At 42.5% G+C, this 17,811-nt stretch overlaps 1 protein-coding gene across 1 annotated transcript; it reads left to right on the top strand.

Annotated features, from left to right (window-relative positions):
- The first annotated feature begins 1,549 nt into the window (after positions 1 to 1,549).
- c15h11orf58 (chromosome 15 C11orf58 homolog) lies at positions 1,550 to 13,821 on the top strand. Its single transcript, XM_086007874.1, has 5 exons — positions 1,550 to 1,740; positions 5,340 to 5,429; positions 9,687 to 9,747; positions 10,732 to 10,841; positions 13,111 to 13,821. The coding sequence occupies exons 1-5, from the start codon at positions 1,663 to 1,665 to the stop codon at positions 13,333 to 13,335; spliced, it is 564 nt and encodes a 187-aa protein (XP_085864000.1). The 5' UTR covers positions 1,550 to 1,662; the 3' UTR covers positions 13,336 to 13,821.
- The last annotated feature ends 3,990 nt before the right edge of the window (positions 13,822 to 17,811 follow it).

The following is a 17,811-nucleotide window of genomic DNA, read 5'->3' as shown; positions in this document are numbered from 1 at the left end:
TTAGAAATGATAATCCGGGACAAAATTAACAGTCACTTGGACAAGTGTGGATTCATTAAGGAAAGCCAGTATGGGTTTGTTAAAGGCAAATCATGTTTAACTAACTTGATGGAGTTTTTTGATGAGGTAACAGAGAGGGTTGATGAGCGCAATGCGGTTGATGTGGTATACATGGACTTCCAAAAGGCGTTTGATAAAGTGCCACATAATAGGCTGGCCAGCAAAGTTGAAGCCCATGTAATAAAAGGGACAGTGGCAGCATGGATATGAAATTGGCTAAGTGACAGGAAACAGAGTGTAGTGGTGAACGGTTGTTTTTCAGACTGGAGGAAGGTACACAGTGGTGTTCCCCAGGGGTCCATACTAGAACCACTGCTTTTTTCTGGATATATATTAATGGGTGTACAGGGCACAATTTCAAAATTTGCACACGACACAAAACTTGGAAGTATTGTGAACAGTGAGGAGGATAGTGATAGACATGCTGTTGGAATGGGAGGACACGTGGCAGATGAAATTTAATGCAGAAAAGTGCGAAGTGATACATTTTGGTAGGAAGAACAAAGAGGCGATATAAACTAAAGGGTATAATTCTAAAGGGGGTGTCTAAAGGAGACCTGGGGGTATATGTGCACAAATTGTTGAAGGTGGCAGGACAGATTGAGAAAGCAGTTAAAAAAGCATACGGGATCCTGGGTTTCATAATAGAGACATAGAGTATAAAAGCAAGGAAGTTATAATGAATCTTTATAAAGCACTGGTCTGACTTCAACTGAAGTATTGTGTCCAATTATGGGCACCGCACTTTAGGAAGGATGTGAAGGCCTTAGAGAGGGTGCAGAAAAGATTTACAAGAACAGTCCCAGGGATGAGGGACTTCAGTTACATGGATTGACTGGAGAAGCTGGGGTTCTTCTCCTTGGAGCAGATTGAGAAGAGATTTGATAGAGGTGTTCAAAATCATTAGGGGTCCAGACAGAATAGAAACTGTTCCCATTGGCAGAAGGGTCGAGAACCAGAGGACACAGATTTAAGGCGATTGGCAGAAGAACCAAAAGAGACATGAAGAAAAACTTTTTACACAGCGAGTGGTTAGGATCTGGAATGCACTGCCTGAAAGGGTGGTGGAGGCAATAGTGGCTTTCGGAAGGGAATTGGATCAGTACCTGAAGGAATAAAAAATTGCAGGGCTATGGGGAAGGGGCCTGGGGAGTGGGACTAGCTTAAGTGCTCTTGCAGAGAGCCTGCACGGGCTCGACGGGCCTCCTTCTGTGCTGTAACCATTCTATGATTATGTATAAATGCAAGTCTTTCTTTTCTTCCCAAAAAAAAGACAATCTGGCTCGCTCTTCAGCACAATGCTCTCACTCTGCACATTTTAACTGTGCTGGGCAGCTCTGAACGGCAGGAAACACAGCAGCCTCTTTCGGTGCAACCGGCCGCCTCCGGGGGCAGGCCGGGAATTGTAGTGCAGGAGCGGGGCGGTCTGGCTGGCAGGAGGCGGGAGGCGGGACTACAACTCCCAGGGTGCGGCGCGCGCGGCGCGCTGAGGCTGCAGGGAAAGCGAGCCCTGGATTAAAGCGACGCGCGAGGTGCGGCGAGGCCGAGGCCGAGGCGAGGTCGCGGGCTCCGGAATTGCGCCGCTGTCGCCTCGACACAAAAATGAGCTCGGCCGACGAGGAACGGAGGGAGCGGGCCCATCAGCACCAGCACGGCGCCAAGCGGCCCGCTTCGCCCAATGTAATTCAGGCTTCCTACTTGTGCCAGCGCGGGTTGAAGCAGAACCGCGAGTGAACTGGGGGGCCCGAGGCCTGTGAATTTCTGCTCGGACCGCGGGGGCAAATTCCCGGGGATCTGACGCCAGGAGGCTTGTCTTCAGTCCCTTTCTGCGGCCTCGAGGTTGAGGCTGTGACTCAAGGGTCTCCTCAGATCCTGGGGGATTTTTTCCACCTTTTTTTTAAATCGGCGTGGTGGGCGATACCTGGACAGCCGGAGACCAGGCGCACCGAGCCCAGATCTGCGTTGGCCCATCACAAACTTGACCAAATCAAACTTTCCATTCCAAAGACGGGACTGATGGCGATCCCCGGTTTAAGTGGGCGCTGATCACACCCCCCCCCCCCCCCGCCATGTTTCCATAGGTTGGGGAAAGGGTGTGTGTCTTTTGTTATTGTTGTTGATGAGTTTTGGCTGTCAATGATGCCTGAGCGGTACTTGAGATGATGGACATGTGGAGCAGTGTTTATCCCGCCTTCCTCCCTACTTGGCATCATTGCTGGGGTACGGCTCCATGGACATTAGCAACCCTCAAGTATTTTTCCCTTGTCTCAATTTTTGTGGCAAAATAGCCCACTGGCACTTACTGTTTGTTCAGATGCTGTTTGACCACACAGCTGAACTATATCAATGACTTAGATGAAGGGACTGAGTGTACTGTGTCCAAGTTTGCTGCTGATACAAAGCTAGGTGGGACAGTAAGCTGTGAGGAGAACACAGAGGCCTAGAAATTCGGTTTTGGCGCAGCGAGGGCTTTAGCGCCGGAAGTTAGTGCCGGCGCTAAGTCCCCCTGCGCGCGCCAAAAATTCAGTAGCGCCGCGCCCAAACGGCTGCCGGCGCTACTGAGGGGTCTCAGCGCCTCAAAACTGGCGCCGCATTGCGGCGCTATTCCGGCGCTGCGGCGCCCGCTGCGGTGCGGCAGGCTCGGGAAGTGCAGGCCTCCTCCTTCCGTTAAGGAGGAGCTGCCTGCACCCGGCCGCGGCCCGCGATAATCTTTTTAAAAATGAGCCCGGCACCTCGGACAAGTGCCGGGCTTGCTTCTGTTCTGGGGAGGGAGCTGCGGCCGGCCACCGCGGGGCCTTTAATGCGCCGGCGCAAAGTTCTGTAAGGCATCTCTGCCAGAACGTTGCTTGCGGCTGCCACGGGCGAGGCGGCCGCAACTCAATTTCCAAGTTCGGGCGGGTTACCATGGCAACCGGGACGCTGCGCACACCGATGACGTCATCGGTGCCGGCGCAGCGCTACCGGCCTAACGCCGATTTAGGGCCCCTGTCAATTTCTAAACTGGCCATAACTTCGGCGCTAGGCCCTCTAGCGCCTCAAAAGCGGCGCTAAGGCCAGTGAATTTCTAGGCCAGAGTCTGCAAAGGAATATAGATAGACTAAGTGAGTGGGCAGTAAGGTGGCAGATTGAGTACAATGTAGGGAAATGTGATGTTACTCACTTTGGTAGGAAGAATAGAAAAACAATATTTTTTAAATGGTGAGAAACTTTCAAATGTTGGTGTTCAGAGAGATTTGGGTGTCCTCGTGCAAGAAACACAGAAAGCTAGCATGCAAGTACAGCAAGCAATAAGGAAGGCAAATGGCATGTTGGCCTTTACTGCAAGGGGGTTGGAGTATAAGAGTAAGGAAGTCTTGCTACAATTGTACAGGGCCTTGGTGAGACCACACCTGGAGTACTGGGCACAATTTTGGTCTCTTTATCTAAGGAAGGATATACTTGCCTTGGAGGTGGTGCAACAATGGTTCACTAGATTGATTCCTGGGATGAGAGGGCTGTCCTATGATAGAGATTGTGTAGATTGGGCCTATACTCTCTGGAGTTTAGAAGAATGAGAGGTGATCTCATTGAAAAATACAAGATTCTGAAGGGGATTGACAGGGTAGATGCTGAGAGGTGGTTGTTTCCCCTGGCTGAAGTGTTTAAAACTAGGGGGCATAGTCTCAGGATAAGAGGTAGGCCATTTAAGACTGAGATGAGGAATTTCTTCACTGAGGGTTGTGAATCTTTGGAATTCTCTGCCCCAGAGGGCTGTGAATGCCGAGTCTTTGAGTATGTTCAAGACTGAGATACAGGAAAATTTGGTTTATCCGGAGGTTAACTGTCCGGAATGCTCGAGCCACCGGCAAAAATCAGGAGCCGTTTGGTTAGGTTTTTTTTCTTTTTGTTGCTTTTTTTTCACCAGTCAGGCTCTGCAAGGTCTCGCTGAAGCTGTTGCTAAGCTACAGAGATGCTTGCAAGGTACGGCCAACTGTTTAGAAGCTGTTGCTAAGCAACAGGGTTTGTTGCCAGATACGGAGCTCAAAATCTCCGTATGTTTCAACATTAGCGCTAGTTTGTCCGGCAGTTTTGATGGGACGGCAACAGCTCGGTCCCGTCGGTGCCGGATAGCACAAAGTTTCCTGTAGATAGATTTTTGACTAGGGGAATCAAGGGATATGGGGATCGGGCAAGAAAGTGGAGTTGAGGTCGATGATCAGCCATGATCTTATTGCATGGCGGAGCAGGCTCGAGGGGATGTATGGCCTACTCTTATTTCTTATGTTCACCCTGATATACACACTTGTGCATTTTTGCGCGTGCATCACTGGATAGCAATTGGGATCTTGCACCATACATCTGCTTCTTCCACCCTCCCCCCCCCCCCCCCCCCCCCTCAGCTTGGGGCACCAAAGTAAAATTGTAGCATTCTTTTGGTCACCCTGTTTGATGTCTGTGCCATTAACTAATTCAGCAGAGACCAGCAATGAAACTTTTCTGATCCACTCTTGCAACATGTGTTTGAAATACAAAGGCTTTTCCATGATGTTGCTCCTAGTAAGCCACCAGACCAAGGTGCTGTTTTATAAGGCTAGGAGATTTCAATCATGTAATACACAGTGCTACTGAAGTGTAGGTGTGTGTTTCTTTAACGCTACAACTTTAATAACTGAATTCTTGAACAAATGCTGGATTTCTTATTTTTAGAAAGTGTTTAAGGCCTCAAAGTCAAGCAGATAAACTTGAAAGTAACTGCAGATTGTAAAATGTTAGTCAATCTCCAAGTCAGAATCAGCCAGCATTGAGAAAAAATATATTTTTTGGTAGATTATTGTTTTGTATCAAAGAATAATGTCTGGTAATTGGGTGGAATAAATGTTGCTTTTATGTGTAACAGAAGTGGCATGAAATTTCTGACAATGTCACAGTAAGTGTGATGTGTGGACTGGAAATGTCTGCAAACACATGTTTTCTGTGTTCAGTGCCATAGAAATGCAAATTGTTGTTGTCAGTAAGCCTTTGTCAACTGCATCTAGGGGAAGTATTCTTGAATTTGAATTGACTAGCTGCACATTGTAATAAGTCACCATTTTAGATGCAGATTGCATACATTGGATATGTAGCTCATTTATCTGAAACTTACCATTAACTAAAATGCATAATTTGGTACAAAGAAGAATTGCACCTTTTGACAGGTACCAGTGTTACTGCAAATGTAAGAATTACTGATCAATCTGAGTGTGAAGAAGTTCATTTTCTTTTAACTGTTGCAAAGTTTATCACCCTCTTTCCTTTTGCAGGATAAAGGATGTAGTACTACCTGGGAATCTGCTGATTTAGGTGACGATGAACGGAAGTTGAAATTCCTAAGGCTAATGGGAGCTGGGAAGGTAAACTGCAAGTTACTTTGGGAAAGCCATCACAGTATTTTGTTCCTGATTCAAAGACTACAAAGAGGGCAGTAATAAAATTACTTGGCCATCTGGAATCTTTGTGATTGGATTGGTGTTTTGCGTGAAATAAAAGCAAAACTAAATGATGTTCAGTATCGAAGTGAAATAAGCCTGTGCAGTTTCAACTGGATTCATGGTGGGGATGGATGTACTGTACACAACTGCTCAGAATTTGTCCATTTACATTCAGGAGCCACAAGAATGGCTGGTGCGCAGTGAGTTTGAAGTTGTGTAAAGAGCTTTTGGAGTTATCTTGGCTTAGTTGATGGTGCTCATTTGCCTTTGGGTAAGTAGGTTGTGGGTTTGAACCTCATTCCAGGACTTGAGGTCATTGTCTAAGCTGATACTCCAGTACTGTAGAAGTGCTGTATTGTCAGAGGTGCTGTCCTTTAGTTCAGATGTTAAAATAAGGCCCATTCTGCTTTTTCAGGTGAAAGGTAAAGGTTCCATGGAACAACTTGAAGAAGCTTAGTTCTCCTGGTGTCCTGGCCAACATTCCTCCATTAAACAATACCACCAAAAACAGCTTAATTGTTTGTGTGACCTTGCTGTGTGCACATTGGCTGCCATGTTTGCCTGCATCATAACAGTGAATGCACCTCAGAAGTAATTAATTGATTGTAAAGTGCTTTGGAACATCCTGAGGATGTGATGAGGTAAATGTAAGTTTGTCTATTCTTTACCCTCCACCTAACTTGTGACCTGGGAGAGAGTGTTGTTTAATGGGTGCAAAAATGACAATTTTCCACCCTTCAGCTTGGTGGGATAAACATCCAATAATTTATAGAAATAAACCTGAGGTAGGAAAGAGAGTTTGGTTATTTATCATGAGATATTGCCGACACCAACAATTTGCATTTATCAAGTGCCTTTTAACGTAGAAAAATGTCCCACGGCACTTCACAGAAGTGTAATCAGACAAAAATTGATGCCAAGCCAAAAGATGGAGATGTTTGGAGGGGCAACTAAAAGCTTGGTCAAAGATGGATTTTCAAGGAGGAGAGGGGGTGGGTGTAAAGGCAGAGGTTTAGGGAGTGGATTCCAGAGTGTAGGACCTAGATGGCTGAAAACCCAGCTGCCAGTGCTGGGTCGAAGGAACTGGGGGATGCACAAGAGGGCACAGTTCTTGAAGGTTGTAGGGCTGGAGAAGGTTACAAAGATAAGGAACTCCCCATCTTTGGTAGGGAGGTTACAAAGATAGGGAGGGGTGAGGCCATAAAGTGATTTTAAACACAAGAGTGAGAATTTTAAATCTGAGACATTGTGGGGACCAGCAGCCAGTGTAGTTCAGCAAGCACAGGGGACTGGGTGAGCAGAGCGTGACCTTGCTGTGTGCACATTGGCTGCCATGTTTGCCTGTATCATAACAGTGAATAAAGAGGTAGGATTTTCTTTGATTTTTGGGTGGGTTCCTTATCTTGGCTGAGCCAGCAAAAAACATCTCTTTTTGAGAAGAAACCTTGACAGCCAAGGCAACTTAAGACATTCTCATGTATCAGCCACTGGATATAGTTCAGCAAAGGCTGATGATTGGATTGTTTACCTGAAATTTCAGATGGGGAATGGGCTGTGATCCAATGGCACCTGAAGATGGGGAGAAAAAATTACTTGGAAGGAAATTAGGGGAAAAAAGCACTATTTTAAGGCTAGTTCCTTCATTTGTTAATTTCTACATTGCCAGAAGTAAGTGATCTACATGTTTTGACTCTGCTGTTCCAGATCATTGAACTGTTTATTGGTTCCTTCTGACTTGGTGCCCTGCTTACCCACTTCATCAAAGTCTGAAGCCTAGGAGACAGTTTAAAATATACTTTGGCTATATAAATTATCCCTTTCAAGTAATAATACATGGGTCAGATCATCTGAGACCATCATCGATGCACTTGTTACTGACTGTCTAGATTGGTGCCAGTGATTCCAGCATAGAAGCAATTCCTCGTCAGTCATTTAGAGTTGGGTAACAGTTGTGGTCTCTTAAGAGAAAGAACTCTTGTATTGGGCAAAGGACCAGCAGGTTACTTCTCTGATGCAGGCCAATCATCCCATTCTTGAACATGGTAAAGCATCCTCTGTCAATATGCCACAATCCCTGACTGAACAAGTTAATGTAATGTTCAGCACCCTAAACTCAGTCAAGATTTTGCATGGTATCTTAGTTGCTTGGGTGTGTTATAATGCTGTTTTTATATCAATGCAGAGAGAATTAATTCACATATCAATGTGAAAGTGCCAGTACAACTTGCTCAGGCCCTGATCTGACCTCCTGAGCACACAAGTTATACAATAATGCCCTCCAGGAAGCCAATCCATATGGGTTTGAGTTTAGACTGGGTGTTGCCTACTTCAAGCAAAGACACAGGACAGCTGGGCACTTAATAAACGTTGGAGAAAGCAGACACTGCCCTGCAATTTTCTAAAATTGAAAAGGAGCCTTCTGGGGAATAGAGCTCTGGACAAGTCCATGCACAAGGCTCCTTTATGGCTAACCTGGGTCTTCTGATGGCATGTTTATACTCCACCAGACTAAGACCACAAACTGCATTCTTATTGGTAAACATGGCCAGTGGTTGCACCCCTTGGGGTAGCCTTCAGTATTTGCTAATGTGAGATCAATCCAAATCCCAAACCTTGAAAACTATCTCCCTAAAACAGCCCTACATCTGGAAAGCTCAGTAGAGCTCTTTATAACCTGGATCTTTGGTGAAGAAAAGCTCTGAGATGTGGAATATACCTTGAGGGTAGTAGACAGGCTCAAATATTTGTTGGTAAGGCATACTTGATAAACTATTGGCAGCCTCAACTCAATGCAGACTTGGCTTGTGCAGATGCTGGCCGAGAGTAGTGATTTGGGAAAGGAATTCAGTTTCCCTATGTTGCCCTGCCAAGTTATGTGCTTTCCTATTGATCTAAACCCAAACCTTGGTGTTCGGTTGACTCGGGTTCTTTTGAGGTTTTTTTTTTATCAGCCAGGAAACTGGGGGCTGTTCCAGTTGCTTTTAGGACCAAACCTGAGTGGAGGCTCTGGCATCAGCAGCAGCATACTTTTCATGAGAACAGGGCCTTTTTAGATCAGTTCAGTGGGTTTCAAACAAGCTCTTCAGGAGAGGTTTAAGTTTAAAGAGGAAATCACAATTAATGTTTGGGTCAAAGAACCATGTTCACTTCAAAATGCAATACCCAAGATTGAGACATTGCATCTTTGGTTGTATTAAAGGCATATCGTAGGGAGATATGGTTCACAGTGAATACAAATTACTGTATATATAAATAATGCTGATGTGCTATTGTGGAAATGCCTTAAGGCAGGAGATTTAATCATGTTGCTTCTCAGTTCCATAAAGTTATAGTTTAGAGATACTCCCTACCTCAGTAGTCCGGTAGTGACTTTCTTTCCTTGAGAACTTATTCAATCATTATGGAGACTTTGAATCCCTGATGATTGTAGCCATCTTTGTGTGCACACCATCTGACTGGATGCAGCCCCTCACTGACTGTGTGCAAGGAACATCAGGAGAAAAAGAACAATCCAGAAGGGAAATGGGCATAAACTGGGAAAGAAAAACCCTTGACTAATATGTAGATAAAAAGAAAGCTCAAGGACCAGAAGTTATGCTATCTGGCAATAGTAATCTAGTACAATATTTAATAAAAGAAAACATTTCATTAAAATCAATTACCATAATATTACAGACACTTAGTCATCGAACTCAGCTTACAAAAGTTATAATTGGAATATCTGGGACTAGCTTAGCTGTGGTCCTGTATATCACTCGGCTATCAGTAACTGGTTTAATTGCATCCAATAAACTTGAGTTTCACTCAGGATCCTCATAGAAACCAGGTTAAGTCAGTGTACAAGGTGACTTGCCCTATGACAAATGTGTGTATTTCCTTTTTTTTAAAAAAACCCTGCCATTCCAAAAGTGCCCTCTATTGCAATAATTGGTCATTTTACCACGGATAGAATACGAGTGCAGCAATTTGGGGGTGCCTTTCTGAGGAGGAACTGGCTTGTAATGCCTGATAGAGATTGTTTCATAGTTTTGTGGTTCAGAGAGAAATGGGTTTCATTTGTAACTGTTATAATAAAATCTGACCCTGCTTTATAGGTTAGTCTGTACAATGTTAAAACTTTCCTGAGTTATTCTGCCCAATTTTTGACATAAAATGCAGTGTCTATTTTTTCTCTTTTAGAAAGATCATACTGGACGCCCACATCCAGGAGACCACAAATCAACCTCGCTGTTCAGGACAGGTGAGCAAAACAAGGGCATTTTTGAGTTATTGCCTTGCTCTAACATAGACTTGACACACACAATTCCTCCTCGAGCCTTAATCTAAAGTTCTTAAATATATAGATGGTACTTTCCATACTGGAGCCAGGCGAATGATCTTTGTCTCCCACAATTTGTTTTAAACACTTAGAACTGCAAATCTGCCTTTGTGTAAGTAGTTCTGCAAAAATAACCTTACAAAAGCAGCTCTTCCTTTTGGATACATATACCCATTTATGGACTGATGTGATGGGGAACAATGCAGTTATTAGCCAACTTTCTTACTGCAGGTGATATTTTAATTTTAAAGGACACATTTCGGAAGAAATAATTAAATGTTCACAATGTTTTAAAAAAACATATTTGGTTTATTCAGTTTCACTGCTTGCCATGGTGGGATTTGAACTCTGAGTTGTTAGTCCAGTACCATAACCATGAAGCTACCATGCCTACCAACTTTTCTTTGAATTTTGAATAACAAAATACAAGAAATTTCCAGATTTTTATTTGGGGGTGAGGGAGTGGTAGACATGCATGCTTTCACTTTGAGGATAGGAGGGGCGGTTGACTTGGCATTATTGGCAATGTGAATGTGATTGGCAGAAATCAGTGGTGAGCTTTATATGTTGGATATTCATGGCTTGTTAAAGAATTATACAAAGTATTTTGAAACTAATGACTTTTTTTTAAGAGTCTGTACAATGCATGTACGAATGGCTTAGGAGCTATTGAAACATTCTTAAAGCTGCTCTATCCCAGTGATGATTTCTTTAAGAAATACTATGGTTTTATTTTAAAACCACCTTGCCACGGGGGTGGGGGAGAGAGAGCCAACACCAAGACTAGTGATTTTTTTTTTACTCTTTGACTTCTGTCATAGTAATTCTGCCATAAAAATAGTCTTCCTAAACTAATTCCAAGGATGGCTGATATGAAGACTTGTAGTGAAGCTATTTGCTTTTTAGGTGATGAAGATAAGAAAATAAATGAGGAGCTGGAGCATCAGTTTCATCAGAGTTTGGACAGTCAGCTGTCGGGAAGGAACAGACGACACTGTGGATTAGGCTTCAGTGAGGTAATGGGCATCCTGTTCCCAGAAGCATTAACCTGTTTTCAAAACCTTGTTTTTCTTTCTCTTTTCCACCCCCCGCCCCCCTTTCTGAAAATCAGAACAATGGGATATAATCTTAAAATTAGAGCTCGGCCATTTAGGAGTGAAATCAGGAAGCACTTTTTCATAAAAGGGTAGTAAAAATCTGGAACTCTCTCCCCCCAAAAGTCTGTGGATGCTGGGACAATTGTAGCTTTCAAGACTGAAATAGATTTTTGTTGGGTAAGGGTATTCGGGGAAATGGAGCAAAGGTGGTAAATGGCATTGAGGTGCAGATCAGCCATGATCTAATTGAACAGTGGAGTAGGCTAAAGGGGCTGAATGGCCTACTCCTGTTCCTATGTTTTGATGATTGAGTGAAGTTCTCTAATCTCCCATTAGGAGAGGTGAACCAGTGCCTGGTTGACCTTTGTTTGCCTCCACTGTGGGGGAAGTGGCTAGCCTCAAGCTGGCCACTCCCAGGGTGAAATTATAGCAGTGAGCCTCTGAGATGTAGCATGCAGGGGCACATGGGGCTCTTGTTGCTATAGTGGTCTTTTTAGTAACTGGCCAATAAAGTGGTTGGTACATGTACTGTTCTGTATGCTTCAACCAGTCCATGCTGGCATTTATGCTCCACTCTAGCCTTCTCCCATCCTTTCTCATCTCGGCATAACTCTGTATTCCCTTCTCCCTCACATGCTTAAGTAGCTTCCCCTTAAATGCATCTATACTATTGCATTGGTACCTGCATATAGTGGGTGAGTCCAGTGGGTGGGCACTGCACTGTCCATTTATCAAAATGGCATTGGGATATTAACTGTCGCAGGACCTCAATTTTAAATGGAATAATGAGGCTCCGACCTGTTCCTGGCAAGAGCACTGGCTGCCTAAATGGAGGCCTGCTCAAAAATTGCACCAGGCAGGAAGTTGGAGATGGGTTGCTTTTTTTAGATTCTCATTTCGCTACTATCTCATGGTGGTAGTGAGATTGAAATCATTTCCAAGGCACCTTTTTTTTTTTTTTTACAGAAAAGGGTTCACTCTGCCTTAGTGGGTAGAATGTGCTGCCTGATGTGTTATTGAAGCATACAGAATCAAGAAGGCCTGAAGTTTGACCTTTGGTTTTCACTCTTAGTTGATCTTGGCTCTAGTGACATTGGGGGGAATGGCCTGGGCTAGGGAAGGGAAAATTCTGCTCTGGTGTCTCCCATGATCTGATGCTCTTGGAGGAGGTACCAAAGAACTGCCTGCTCGGACACAGCACATCAGTCTGTATCTGTGCCGGGGGTGATATAAAACTGCTCTGTTCTACTTTCATTTGCACAGGATGTCTGAGTTTATCCCTACCACGGCACTTGGGATTGACTGATTGTACAGAAATGCAAAGGTTAGGCTCTGACAAAAAACTGAATTATACTGGCAAAAAAATGGCATCAATAACTGATGTAAGCACCTCATGAGCATATCAGAATTTTTTGAATAAAAAAAAAAAAAAGTGGGAGTGTTCTACTGGCTTAACTTAAATATGTGTAAATGCCAGCTTTTTAAGATTATATTTGTCTAACTCTCAAGTGTTTATTGGCCTAACTTCAAGGCCTTGGGCCTTTATCTTCAAGCTAAGGGGGAATCTGAAACTACTTACTGAAACATGACCTGTCCAGTGATACGTGGAGTCAGGTTCATTAGATCACAATGTCTTGGTGCTTTGCATGGATGAGTACCTAGGGAAAGGTGAAGGAACTTGTTGATTCCAGAGAGATGGTGTGGCTTTTCTGCAACATTCTCTTAAAGTTTTCCCCATTTTCTTCCTTCTCTGCTCCCTCAACCAGGTTCCTTTTTATCCTCCCCAGCCCCCCTCAAAGAGCACAAAGTCCCCGAACAACTCCAGATCCGGAACAGTCAGACTAGTCATGGATTGAAGCATTTGAGGTGGTTCAGGACATGGAATCACAATTAGGAGGGAGGCATTAGGTGGGAAACCAATTTGGGAAAGAGCTAACTGGGGGAGCCAGGATTAATGTGGACACAAGGATGTGGGGCAGGATGGTGCACGTGCTTAGCAGGAACAAGTTGGGGCAGGGTATCCATGACAACGCTCGTGTTGTGGTTGCACGGTACTTGTGGTCCAGGCCCTGTGTTCATCAGTTATTTAGTAATGCAATCATTTTTTTATACAGGTTTTTTTTATATATTGGTTCACTAGAAAGCTCTTTTTAAAAAAAAAAAAAAAAAAATGTCACCTATTTTGCAGCCAGAGCCAGAGGCAGAGGAACCAGAAGTGCAACCGGTCAGTGCTTCTGGAGATTCAGCAGCCGATAGTTTGAATGACTCTGACAGTAAAGGTCAATCAAAGGATTATTCTCCGGACATCGTGAAATCCAGCAGTGAGGAGCATCAGTCAGAAGATGCAGATGCTAAAAAGCAGGACCTGAAAAGCAATTATAAAATGATGTTTGTAAAGTCATCTACAAACTAACTCGCCCTTTAACACAATCTCCTGTTCTGTTCATTGTTCTGGATTGTACAATTACTATACATTTTACTGAACGCAGGATCGCATTGGGTTTAGTTTCCAATTTTAGTGGTACATGACTATCTCTTACCTACATCGTTATGTGTCCCCATGTTCTATTTCCTACATTTTCAGTTTTTTAAATCTCTTCATTTTGTGAAAATGGTCCTGAGTTTTTTCACTTTTATTTTTATGGCTACATGTTTTCCAAAGTTTCCTGCTCATATTTTAAGAGTTCCAAGTGTGTAACGTCTAAATGAAGATGAGATACTTCTTATGACTCTTATGTAATTTATAAATGCATATCATTTGTGCAAAATTTTTTTTAAGTGAGTAATGTCCAATACAAGGAACTTAATCAAATTTAGATGGTAAAGGCTAGTTGAAACACAAAAAAGAATTTTTAGCTGTTCATATACTGTATATATAAAATAAAACTTGAGAAAAATCTGTTGCATATTGTGCTATTTTCTCACATTCGCTCTAAAGGAATGATTTCTTGACATGTGGTAGATATTGGATCATTGTTGTTAGGAGGTTCAAGTTTACGAGCCAGAAATTTCAATACAAAAGCAGCAAGTTTTAAAGAATCAAATACCACCGTATGCACAAGTCTTCTTTGGTCCTTCAGCAAAGTTGTAACTGTTTAATCTTGACTGGAAAAAAACAAACCTGTTGTCCAATGATCCTGGAATAGAAAAATTGCAACAAGCTTCTATTTGTGGCACCATCTCTGATCCTCCAAAATGGCTGCTATTTGGAGCCAAGAACGTGTGGCTTGGAAGCCAGTATCATAACTATATGCTTTACACACTGGGGCAGCTCTTAATTACAGGAACATTGTGATTCTTGTACTTGCACATTAGCAGGATTGATTTGACCGTCTGTGTGATCGAGTTGGTAAATGATTTTCATTTCAGGATTTCTGATCACTTTTTAGCCATTCGATGAGGTAATTTCAATATGGGGAACTGCAATAACATTTAATATATACAACCATGTGTAACTTGCGTGGATACCATTTGTATTTAAATTTCTTTCAGTCTTCCCCTTCCATCTACAGGATATACCGAACTGACCAACTTGACATTATGTAGCCACTCCTTCCTGGTTTTCTCTCTCTTTGGATGGTATCCTGTGATCTGGCCCTTGACCCAAGTTCTTTCATGTTTGCCCATGAGGTTCCTGCCACAATAATATTCAAATACTATATAGTCTCCATATTGAGTGGGTTTCTTGTGTTTTTGGTAAGAAAAAGGAAAACAACAGACTTTTTTCAGTCAATACTGCCTAGGAACATTTTGCTTCCTGAAAATGCCACTTAAAATTGAGCCATATTAAGCATCATGAGTTGATTTAAGTTGATCCGCTAGTGAGTAGATGAGTTTTTTTTAACGCAAAACCTACGATAATGGTGAAAAATTCAATTTCTTTCTAGCAATGTGCAAATGTGTGTGTAAACCAAATTTAAAAATAACAAGTGTGAAAATCATAGCAGGAAGGCTTCTAAAATGTAGTTTCAGGAAACTGGTTTATCCGGAGGTTGTATGCCCGGAAACCTCAATCTAACGGCAGAAATCAGCAGCCGTTTTGGTTAGGTTTTTTTTCTTGCATTTTTTTTTTTTTTAAACAGTCAGGTTCTGGAACGCGTCTCTGTAGCTTAGCAACAGCTACAGAGACGCTTCCAAGGTACGGGCCGAGTGTTTACAAGCTGTTGCTAAGCAACAGTGTTTGTTGTCAGATACAGAGATGAAAACCTCCGTATCCTTCAACATTAGCGCTGGTCTATCCGGAAGTTTTGATAGATCGGCAGCAGCTCGGTCCCGTCTGTGCCGGATATCAGAACTTTTCCTGTATTAGACAGTGACCTGGTATTTGCAGACATTGACCATGAAGTTGATTTCACAGATCAGGCAATTTTACAAATACTGTTGACTTATACCATTACTGCCTGCTCACAATGATGATGGGAAACAACAACAAAAAATCAGGATCTGCCCAGATCATTTTCATCATCTGGTTTTCTAGAAAAATAATAGTTAACCCTCAAGCAAAATTCCAAACTCGGCATCTATTCATCACATTTTCACTATTCACCATAGCCTGCTGGTAAACAGCCAAAATTCTCCATTTGTTCCCCTCACTCAGGCCAGCAACTTGTATCATGGTGTATTTTTAAATCTCAACACCTATCTCTAACTACCAATACCTATTTTTAACTGAATTAATCTTAGCCTCAACTGCTTTTGATGGGACTCCACATAGCCATTATGCTATGGTACCTCATAAAATCACAGAAGGAGGCCATTCAGACCATTGTGTTTGTACTGGCTCTTTAAACAACCTATCCAATTAGTCCCATTTCACCTCTTTACCCATAGCCCTACAAATGTTTCCTTTTCAAGTATATACCCAATTCCCTTTGAAAGTTGGTATTGAATCTGCACTCGCCACCCTTTCAGGCAGTGCATTCCAGATCATAACTTTTTTTTAATATCTCCCCATGGTTCTTTTGCTAATTATCTTAAATCTGTGTCCTCTGGTTATTGACTCTTGCCAGTGGAAACAATTCCTCCCTACCAAAACCTTTTATAATTTTGAACAACTCTAATAAATCTCCTCGTAACCTTCTCTGCTCTAAAGAGAGCAATCTCGGCTTCTCCTGGTTCACCTGAAGTCGCTCATCCCTGGTACCATTCTAGTAAATCTCTTCTCTACCCTCTCCAAGGCCTTCCTAAAGTGTGATGCCCGGAATTGGCCACAATATTCCAGCTGAGGCTTAACCAGTAATTTATAAAAGTTTAGCGTAACTTTGCTTTTGTACTCCATGCCTCTATAAAGTCCAGGAACCTTTTTTTTTTTTTTTTTATATAAACAGTCTTGCCAGCTTCAAAGATTTGTGTATGTGATTCCCCCAGGTGTCTCTTCTTGCACCCCCTTTTAAAATTGTACCATTTAGATTATATTGCTTCTTTTCCTTCCAAAATGCATCATTTCACACTTCTTTCTGTTAAATGCCAAACTGTTTTCCATCCTGTCTCTGTTGTCTCAAGAGAGTTTTGGCCATCCCATTTCACAATGTGGTGATGAAAATACACGATTCATAACCAAAAACTTTAATCAGTTGAGATTAAACCAAATCCTAATCCTACATACACAGCTAGGGTATCCTATACTGCCCAATCAGAGGAAATATAAATTCCCTATTCATTCCCTAAAAACCCTTCATAATTTTAAAAATCTCTTAACTCTCTTGGCTTTCTCCAGTGGAAATAGTTCCATATCTTAAGTGTCTCTTGTAACCTTGGTTTCCAATCTATGGTATCAACCTGGTGAATCTACTTGTGCACTTTCTATAGCTGCAATGTCCTTTCTATAATAGGATGCTCAAAACAACACAATACTCTAACTAGCCCAACCAATGTTTTGTGCAAATTTAATACTTACTGTATCCCACTAGCTATAAAACCCAAAACATTGTTGGCCTTTTTTAAGGCTTTATCTATCTACAATCTCATTTTTAGGGAATTACATACTTGAATCCCCGGGTCTCATTTTTCATCCATATCCATCAATGTCATTCCACTGAGTGTATACTCCCATTCTCACTTATATCCCCAAAATATTACTTCACACTTACCTACATTAAACTGTATCTGTTTGCTGGCCACTCTCGTATGTTATCCTGATCTATTTTACAGCCTGCCCCATGGTTACCAAACCCCCTACTCTTGTTTTCTCCGCATGTTTCAAGATTGTGCTCCCTCTGCTCAAGTCCAAAACATCTATCTGTACCAAGAACAAAAGTGAACCCAGCATTGGCATCTGGGATACGGCACTGCCAACCCTTCTCCAATCCAAGCAACACCCCCAACTTTCTAATCATGCTACAACATTTCCTCTTTTAGCACCTGCCTGAATTTTTCAAACAAACCTCTTGGAAGATGTTTTATCAAACACATTCTGATAATCTATATACACTACAACTTCTGCATTGCCTTTATCCCATTGGTCAATTCTTTAAAAAAAAACTCTTATTAGTCAAATATGACATGCCCTTAATAAATGCATGCTGGCTATCCTTGATTAACCCTTGCATTTGTAAATGATCACTTATGGATTCTATGTGTTTGCCCACAACTGATGTTAGACTGAAATAACAACAGAAAAGGCTGGAAACACTCAGCAGGCCAGACAGCATCCGGGGAGAGAGAAACAGAGTTAACGTGTCAGGTCTGTGTCCTGAAACATTAACTTGGTTTCTCGCTCCACGGATGCTGCCTGGCCTGCTGAGTGTTTCCAGCATTTTCTGTTATTTCAGATTTCCAGCATCTGCAGTATTTTGCTATTGTTTAACATAAGAATATACCATATTATTGGCCTTTTTATTAGCGAACTGGCACCTATATACAGTTGGGGAGAAGGTAATTTGAAAATTCC

Source organism: Somniosus microcephalus, chromosome 15, assembly GCF_052327205.1.
Source record: "Somniosus microcephalus isolate GS21.2 chromosome 15, FLI_Smic_1.0, whole genome shotgun sequence".
In the NCBI taxonomy this organism is placed as follows: domain Eukaryota; kingdom Metazoa; phylum Chordata; class Chondrichthyes; order Squaliformes; family Somniosidae; genus Somniosus; species Somniosus microcephalus.
This window is presented reverse-complemented; position numbering and strand designations above follow the sequence as displayed.

What these genes read in the sequence shown, in the direction of transcription:
- c15h11orf58 (XM_086007874.1), top strand. Translation starts at nt 1,663, where the DNA reads ATGAGCTCGGCCGACGAGGAACGGAGGGAGCGGGCCCATCAGCACCAG. An exon ending in AGCGGCCCGCTTCGCCCAAT is followed by an intron (nt 1,741 to 5,339) that starts GTAATTCAGGCT and finishes TTCCTTTTGCAG; the next exon opens with GATAAAGGATGTAGTACTAC. An exon ending in GTGGATTAGGCTTCAGTGAG is followed by an intron (nt 10,842 to 13,110) that starts GTAATGGGCATC and finishes CCTATTTTGCAG; the next exon opens with CCAGAGCCAGAGGCAGAGGA.